Consider the following 9,294-nt stretch of genomic DNA (forward strand, 5'->3'; position numbering starts at 1 on the left):
TTTACCAACATCTAGCCCCTTGCGGTATTTTGTTTACTAGAGTAATACATTGTAAATATCACTGAAGCTCTACCTTCCCTCAAAACCTCCTTTTCTTCTCGGTACCTGGTATCTGGAAGCATGTGTAACATCCCCATGCACATTTGTGTGTTTTTGCTACAAATATCCATAGATATTAGCATAATTTATATGCACACTATTGCTAGGTTTAAACAATTGATGAGAATTGAATTGAGCTGTACAAATTCTGCGTTAGCAGTCCCAGCACTGCTGCTTACATGGGGAAATCATGGGCAAGTTGCATCTCCTTTTGAGCCACAGGGGAAGGTATGTTAAGATGCTGACTCCTGGCATGATCTAGGCAAGCAAGGGTCAGGCTGTGTAGCAGAGGAGACCAATTTAATATGACAGCAGAATCCACAGGACTTTGTGACTAATTTGATGTGTTGATGGGACTTCAGTGGATAGGACTGACAGGTATGATTCTGGTCCAGGAACCTGGCTGAGAAGTGGATGCCACTCACTCAGCTCAGGAGGAGAGAAGGGAAAGCTGGTCGGGTGAGATGCAGTGGGTTCCCTTTTTAGACCTGTCAAGTTGGAGGTGGCTGCCGCACGTCAGGTTGAAAGGCTTGTGGGAGTAGTTAGATATTTGGACCCCAATTCAAGGAAACACTTTGGAGCTGGAAATGCCCCTTTGGGTTTCTGTAGCTTCTAGTGAGCATTAATTTTGGGAGTGGAGGAATCTCAGTGCAGAAGGCTCTGGTACAGCTTTGCCAGGAATAAATAGCAACCCTTGTCAGAGGTCTGGAGATGTTCTAAGGGGTTCTGTAGAATTCTGACAAGTGGCAGCAAGAGACCTGATTTGGAATTACCTAATTGTCTTGTCAGCTCTGAAGGTTAAGGTTATGCTTGAAACATTTTTCTTCTCTAATCACCAGTGGGGATTTTTTCATTTGTGAACTTACATAAATCCTCTTTGAAGGTAATTCCTACTTCCGGACTTTACTATGTCTTAACCGTTGAATTCATAGACTTTACTAGCATTTACATAAACTTCTTTATATTTGCCTGAACTTACCCCTTTGTTGTACTTCAAGAAGCCTCAGCTCTTTGGGGATTTGATGGCAGAAGGGACGTCACCAAGTACAGTATATTGCTCCTTTCCCAGACATGTAGTCTGGGAATCCTAGACCTGAGTGTCTACAGGAAGGTTTTTCTCCAGGACAGGAACCAGATAGGCCATTCACTGTTCTCCCCATAGCTCACAGTAGGCCTAGTCCAGGCCTTTGGTCCACTCTTACTAGTTAGTAGCTGACTTTTCACAGGGAATATCTTCTTGCATAAAGGAAAGATGCACACCATACTCCCTCCCAGCCCCCGCTTCAAGGCTGGCAAGAGGTCTTGAGAGGCCTCTTTTTCAGTGGTCGGAATATACCCAGAGTAGCTCAGGCAGAAACATGAGATGGGGTGTGAGAGGAGTTGAGTATCTGCTGTTATTACAGACTCAGGTGGACCTGGGAATTTAGGGTATGGAGGGCATGGTAACAGAACAGCCCGGGGCCCTAGATTTCTCTCTTCTGTCTCCACTTGCTTTTCTCACTCTCTTCTTCTTCTTCCTTCTCCTCTTGCCGCTCATTTTTCTGTTTCTTCTCTTCCTCCTCCATCTCTTCTTTTCTGTCATACTTGCAGGGATGTCTCAGTCAAAATAATTTCCTGAGTTCCTCTTGCGTTTTTTTGTTTGTTTGTTTTTGTTTTTGTTTTGTTTGTTTTTTTTTTTAAGTTTATTTCTTCTGAGAGGAAGAGAGAGAACTCTGAACAGAGTCCTCATGTTGCAGTCCTCCCACCTTGGCCAGCCCCGAGTTGTTGGCACAGGCACATGCCCAGCATGTGCAGGGAGTCCTCGGAATGTGAACTGTGACTTCCCATGTGGGTTCTGCAGCTCAGATCACTGTGTTACTGCTGCACCACTCTCTGGACCTCTGGGTCCCTCTTGTAACCAACTATCTCTGTCTTCCCTACTTCTCTCCTTCAGCTCTTTTTAAAATATTTTTAAAGAATTATTTTTATTAACTTTATTTATTTAATTAAATTTGACCAGAGGGGAACAGAGTGAAAGAGAGAGGGACATGAGAAAGCAAGCCACCAGGTCTAGGACTCAAACCATGATCGGCCTTGTGGGAGTCCAGCACCCTCAACCATCATGCCACCTGCCTGCCCCTCTCCTTCAGCTTTTAATTGATTATTTTTCCTTTCTCCACCCCCCCCAAATTGGCAGTAGCTTCCTCAGGTCTTAATTGCCCATAACTACCCAGACTCCCATACTGAATGACCAGACTTTAAGCCTCCGGCTTTACTGTCAGAAACCTCTCTGTGTACAGGACTGAGTTCCTGACAGAGGGTTTGATTGGCTTCCTCCATCTTGTGGAGCCCCCCATGCTGTCCCCAGGCTGCTGGCAGCATCAGGATGGGTCCCCTCCAGTCAGATACACCTTGTGTGTTCAACAGGAGCAGGGTCACAGGTTGTCCTGCCTGCCTTCCAAGAACTATGTCCCTAGGATGGGGGGAGGACAGGAATTACCAGTACATTTAGCACAAGACCCAGAGCTTAGAACCCTTCAAATTAACACCAGGTAGTGATCCTATATTGGCTCAAGCTACAAATGGGAAGCCATGTTAATAAACTGTGTCTCAGCACTGCACTAATTTAAGGGCACATGTCTCAAAATTAGTGAATTCAGCATCCTGTAGCCCCATCCTACATGGCAAGACCTTCATCTTTCACTCTGAGGTTTGTTTATACACGATGCTATCAGAAATGGACTTGCCTGATGGCAAACAAAATCATCCCAGTGCATAAAACGGAAAACGTGGGCTGTTCGTTCTCCCGGTTGTGCAGACTTCTGATCCATGATGTGGAACCTCTTCCCCTCAGGTTGAGATTCTGGGCAGTGTCCAGCAGGGCAACGGTTGGCAGAAGGCACATGGTGAGCCTCCTCCCTCAAAGCCTGCCTCCCCGTCCTTGCAGTCTCCAGTTGCTCAGGCCACGCTTGGTGTCCCTGATGATCTTTGATCACAGACCCAGCTATTATTAGATTTGCTTGGAGTGTTTGGAGTGTCTGAAAACAGGCTCAGGACAGGAAAACCTTGTTCCACTTCTGTACAACTGGAAAACATTACAGAAGTTGAGTGTTCCAAATTTTTAAAGGAAAAAAAAATGCAAAAAAAAAAATTCCTCAAAATCCAGCTTGTACAACTTACATGGAAACATGAAGAGGAAGAGAAAATGAGCTTGCTTCTGCTTCATACAGGTGGTTTTGGTTTAGAAAACATGCCTCCAAATTCAGTGCTTACTAATAACAGGAAGAGAGTCTGAGTATGGCTTCTAATAAGAAAACCAGGGGACTGGTTGGTGGTGCAGCAAGAATGCCATATTCTGGGAGGCTGACTCCCACGGAAAGGTTCCAGGTTCGTGTCCATAGACCTCCTTAAAAGCACTGCGTATACACGTGCTTGTGATCCAGGGTAGGCCAAGGCTGGGGGCAGACTGTAGTGTTAGATCCTACTGAGAGTGCTGTTGGTCTCTCTCTCGCTCTCTCTCTCTCTCGCTCTCTTACTTGCTCATGGAAGAAATCAATAAAAAAGAGTAAAACTACTTTTAAATGTCTTGGGGCTCATCAAAATTTACATTTAGTCTCTTCTACTTTTGTCTACCTGGACATTCTCATTATCTCTCCAGCTGCTGAGCCAATCAGTATATATTGTGGGAAATTCTCATCTCCCCATGATGTGAATTAGGTAGGATCCAGTTCTAACAACATGTGTTAATCATCAGTAGAAACATTGGCAAGAGCTTGGGATATTTGAATTCCTCAGGGATAGTTTAGCATCTCCGGATAAATATTCCAATCCAATTGACTGCCTTTTTTGGACTTTCCTTCCTCAAACTTCTTCTCCCATCATAAAGATGAGCCAAAAACACATTGGGTATCTGGTAATTTACAGAACAGGGATGATAGTAAAAAAAAAAAAAAAAAAAAAAAAAAAAAAAGGAAAGACGAGAAAAATTGGCCCTGTCATTGGTAATCAGTATATGTTGTCATGTAATGTCTTTTTTCTTACAAGTTCATACAGTGGCCATATGACTTATTTCGCACCCAGAATCCAGCCAGATTACTTTTGAAAGAAGTTTTAGTAGTTGGGTTGCCAAATGCCTGCAGTCTCCATGTTAGGAACCCCCAATGCTATAACCTCCAGCTCTAAGAAGACACTTTGTCCTATGAGACAGGCTGTTACTCAAATGAAAGGAAAAGAGAAACACTTTCCACTTGTTTTCCATCCATAGAATAAGAAGGTCTACTTGGACATGATTCACACGTACATGGAAGTACATGGAACTGTTTACGGCTCCAGCACAAAGAATATTCCCAGTTACGTGAAAAACCATGGTATCCTCAGTGGACGGGATCTACAGTTTCTTCTCCGAGAAACCAAGGTATGTTTTTAGTTATTTTGTAGAATTTCACGAGGGATGTGGTTTACAGGTTTTTTCTATTGGGTTGAAACTGGGATCAGAATCATTCATGCTTTCTTTTAGCATTGCAGAAGCTCTTTAGGTCATTTCTGGGCACCAGTTTGCTAGACCAACTGTAGCTGAAAAGTTAGTGAATTGTGGAAGGAGGTTACTACGGTTTTGTTTACTGATCTAGTCAAAGGGAAGTATTTCTTAGGAGCTTCTTTGCCAGGCATTAAGAAATGGACTACGAAAGGTAAGGCCATGCCTCAGGGGGCAGACTTTCTAATAGGACAACAACCCTCCCAGTAAGCCAGGGTGCTAAGCTCACCCCATAGCATTCTCTCTCCACTGTTCCAGGAACCAGGAACTCAGGCAGCTTCCTCTCACGTTCCACATTCTGCAAGCACTTGCTGAATACTGGACAAGTGCAGGTGGAAGGAAAAGTCCCTGCAGGCTGCAGGAGCAGGGAAAGCATCATGAAAGATGTAAGAGCTGAGAGCTGGGTGTAGTGTGGGTGCACCTGGCATGTGTGTAAGTCGGAGTCACAGGTGCAGATGACGTATTCAGGAGAGAGCACTTCTAAGCACGGAGGAATACTGGGAGGTGAAATTGGATAAGGAGACGAGGGGCTGATTGCCATGAGTATGTACAGGGCAGGGTTCAGACCAGGTGGTGTAGTTGGCTGGGAGGCCAGCGAGGCTTATTTTGCTGAGCAGGAGTGTGAGGATGTGGTATTTTGGTATAACGAGGAAGTCCACCCAGTGGTCTGTGTCATTCTGTAATTCTACCATGGAAGTACCAAAGGAAGTTAGGGGACTTAGGAATAAATCACAGTTTGACTTTGAACAGTTGACTGGCACTTGAACACATGAGATAAGCTCCCTCATGTTTATTAATAAGTTATTTTTTAAAGCTTATTTATTTATTTCTTCCACAAGCAAGTGAGAAAAAGAGAAACAAGATAGCACCCCTAACAGGGTCTTGGTGCTGTGAACCACCCCCCCCAGTCTCAGTCACCCCAGATTGTGGGCACACACATGCTGGTGTACCCAGATTCTTGGACTTGAATCCAGAACCCTCCCATGTGAGTCAGCCTCACTGAACATTGCATTTTCTCTCTGTACCACCATTCAACCCCATTGAGTTCTTATTTATGAATGTTGTTAAAATACTTATTGAGTAGAGCCAGCAGGTAGCATGGTTAAGGTGGCGAACTTCCACATGGCTGACCAGAGTTCAAGTCCTGAACTTATTATGCCATGTATGTGTGCATGCATAACCAAAATCTCAAGAAGAAGGCATTGTGGTGTGGCCATTCCCACTGGGTAAGGCTTCTCAGTTTCCCTCTCTCTGTCTCTGATGAGTACACATACCCTACAGCAAAAAACCTTTTAAAAAAATGTGTTGAGTAATTACTACATGCCAGGCACTGAGCAAGACACAGTAATGAAAAAAGCAGGTGAGTCTCTCCCTTAGTTTCCAAAGCATAGGAGAGTTTATTCTCCAGAGTGGATTTCTCAGCTCTGGCGCCTGGCCTGCTTGGTTTTCATGTTCAGAAGAGAGGTTGAGCAGAAATATGTCTCTGACATAATAGCAGTTGCTGGCCATTACCTGATACTTCAGTTTTAGGAAGCATATTCACAGCTGTTATCCTCTTTGATTTTTACAACATCCTAAAGAGGTAGACAGGCCAGGTATTGTTGCTAACTTTATTGTAAACATGAGGAAGTAGGGCAGAGAGTCTTACTTGCCCTCAGTGAACCGGGGTCAAGTCTTAGAGGTGACCCTAATTCATAATTTTTTTTTATTTCTAATTAAATCTCTGCTAGACACTTGGTGTGCTATCTTCATTAACACCCCAACTTAGGAACATTTCATGGACACCTGCCAGCCAAAATGGTATTCATCTCTTCTTTGCCTCAGTGTCTCCATCTATAAATATATTTGATCCTTATTCCCTTCAAGTGCTTTGTATGATGCCATGAATAAAATAGTTTGACACATTCTTTGCCTTCTTGGTCAAAGGCCTTTTTGTTTTAATGAAGATTCCATTTCCCTCCAAGGTCGTCTGCAGTCTGGTGACTGTGGCTCCCCAGGAGTGAGGTACATTCTCCAGTTTTGCCTGTTTGCTTTTGTCACCTTTCTAAGCTTGACATTTCAGAATCAGCAGAATGTCTGCATACTTTAATGGCAGTGCTATATCTGCCACTTGCCTCATTTTACTTTTCTTTACACTGGGTTGTAGAAAAAGTTCCGAGTCCTTTAAAATAGCAGTTGGCGGGGCTGCCTTTCAGCAGTGTGTCATTACTGTCTCGCACACTTCCATTAACCCAACCTCGTGGATGTCTTGCTCAGCCTTATGCATTTTAAAAGAACTCTTACTTGCCTACCATCCATTTACCCTGTCAGAGAATAGGAAACAGGCCAAAACTGAGACCCCTCATATCCAAGAGAGGACAAGAAAAGAGGCCCAAAGGCCAAGAGCATCATGTCAGAATACTCCCTGATGACCTAAGTTTGCAGCTTAGATTTTGAGTATGAGAGGCATATATTCGGGTACCTTCAGAGGATGTCACGGATCCCATTACGTATTGCCTGTTTATCTGACTAGAATATATTAAAGTGCTCTGGAACGATGGCTCCAACAGTTGGCAAATGCAATGAGGAAGAGGCAGAGTATCTCTAAGACTCCCCTTCCACCCAAAGTATAACAGCATGCGCTAAAATGAATGAACCTGGGTCTTTGAAATAATGGCACAAAGGACCAGTCAGGTTTTACGTTTATAACACTTTCTGCTTCTAACTGCTACACTTTCTGCTTCTAACTGCTTCCTCTATGTCTCCAAGTAATTGAAGAGCAATTTATTTGAATCCATGTTAGAAATGGAGAACTCGACTTGCTGAGAAGCAAATGTCTACAGAATGAATGGGATTCACATGCTCTTTAGACAATGTTCCCAAAGAGGGAATTCTGGTCTCCTCAAGAGGTTTAGAGACATAGAGAAATGATTGATGTTAATCAGCTTCTGACTCATTATTTTTCTTTATGAGCTTTCTTTGAATCTCTCTAGCCCAGCCCAATAAACCCTTTGCTCAGCAGAATTTTGTCCTGGCACACCATCAGGGGCCCAGGCATCATTAACAGACTCTTGCTTCAGGGAGCTTAGGAAGATGGGAGGAATTCAGTATAACACTAAAGTCAGGGCTAAAAGAGCTGGGAAGTTATTGGAATCTAGAAGACTTTCCTAATAGGAGTATAAATTTGGTTGAATGAATTATTAATCAGAAGACCACAGACAAATCATGCAGCCCAGCAAACTCCAGGAGTTCAGTTTAAGCCAGCAAATCAAGACTTACTGGGGTGGCAGGTTTTTATTTTTGGCCTAAATATCTCTTTCAGTGTGGTTTCTTTCTTTACCCTCCTAGTATTAACCTCTTCATGTCCACCCCACCCCCATCCCCAGCCTTCCCTTGAAAAGTTCCTTATTACATACACCATAGTAACTAGAGTATTTGCATCCTACCCTGGGGGCGGGGGGGGGGGAGAAGAGACTGAAGCTCATCAGAGGGATTTGTGAGCCAGTGCACACAATTAAACTTTATCATAGTTATGTCCAAATAGGAAAAACATAGCATATATAGGACTCGGTATTGTCTGTGGCTTCAGGCAACCACTGGAGGTCTTGGGACTTATCCTCCATTGGTAAGGGGGACCCTTGTACCAAATATATTCCAGGCTTCATTCAAGTTATTTTGGACATGGGGAAAACTCGGACAGTTTCGCACCTAAGGGGCTTACAGGTATGTCAGAGGTGGTAAAGCGGTAGCCGTATGATGTGAAACATACAGGTTCATAAGACCTCACCATGGTGCTGTAAGTGGGGCCAGCCCTTCAACTGTGTACAGTGTTATTCTGTGACTTGTGAAATCAGTGACATGGCAGGTATGAGCCCACTGTAGAGGACAGGAGCCAGCTGTCGGTCATGGTTTAATATGTTTGTGTCATTAAAGTGCACCATGTGCCACCTGGGGTTACTGTAACAATGACAGCCATTTTTCTCTTCCCCTTACTTACCTGTGTCCTTTTGTGAATTCTCTGTCTTCATACAGAAGACCTACAATCTTGGTACCCTGATAACTCCATTATAATGAGTCAAGAGAGTTATAATAAGCAGAGTCTGAGGCTTTGGTGATAGATACCCTGCTTGGTCATCTCCCTGCTAGGAGCTGAGAGGTCAGCCTGGCGTAGAATTTAGGGGAGAGCAGAATGTTAGGGAAGGTCTTTTAATGAAGCGATGCCTGAACTGTCTTTTTCTTAGACAAGATCTTGTGTCAAGGTCATCCTCTCTTAGCCTTCCTAGTCACTGGGAATACAGGCAGGTACCTCCAAGCCCAACTTTACGGTGGGCCACAAATTAAAACTCAGCCTCAACCTGCCATATAGCAGTGTCTACCAGCACACCACCCAGTTGGGTCTCGAGATGAATTTTCATGGTGAATGTTTCAGGCTGGCATGGCAGCCGGTGCTCAGCATCTGCAGTTTTAAATTGATACACATACTCTCTTACCCTCAGCCCATCTCTGAGTCAGTGAATTGGCAGTGCAAAATGCATGCATTTGACTTTGTGTTGGGGCTTTCAAATGACCAAATGGAGCTTTTGGTCATGATGATGTTGCTGGGGGTCTGACAAGGCCCAGGACAGCTGGGCACAGTCATGGCTGGGACGTCTCCCGCAGTGAGAGGGTCTCCAGTAGGTCATCTTTGGTTCCGACGCCCCCTT

The 9,294-nt window shown here is 44.1% G+C and overlaps 1 protein-coding gene across 6 annotated transcripts in view; it reads left to right on the forward strand.

The window, feature by feature from the left end:
* MGAT5 (alpha-1,6-mannosylglycoprotein 6-beta-N-acetylglucosaminyltransferase) overlaps positions 1-9,294 on the forward strand; it is a 387,858-nt gene that overhangs the window by 324,854 nt on the left and 53,710 nt on the right. For all 6 annotated transcript variants that reach the window (XM_006169708.3, XM_014584664.2, XM_006169709.3 and 3 more), the window contains one exon: positions 4,343-4,492. In XM_006169708.3, the coding sequence (XP_006169770.1) occupies positions 4,343-4,492 (150 nt within the window). The remainder of the gene's footprint in view (positions 1-4,342; positions 4,493-9,294) is intronic.

The sequence above is a fragment of the Tupaia chinensis genome, unplaced genomic scaffold (genome assembly GCF_000334495.1).
Source record: "Tupaia chinensis unplaced genomic scaffold, TupChi_1.0 Scaffold147433_1, whole genome shotgun sequence".
Lineage (NCBI taxonomy): Eukaryota > Metazoa > Chordata > Mammalia > Scandentia > Tupaiidae > Tupaia > Tupaia belangeri.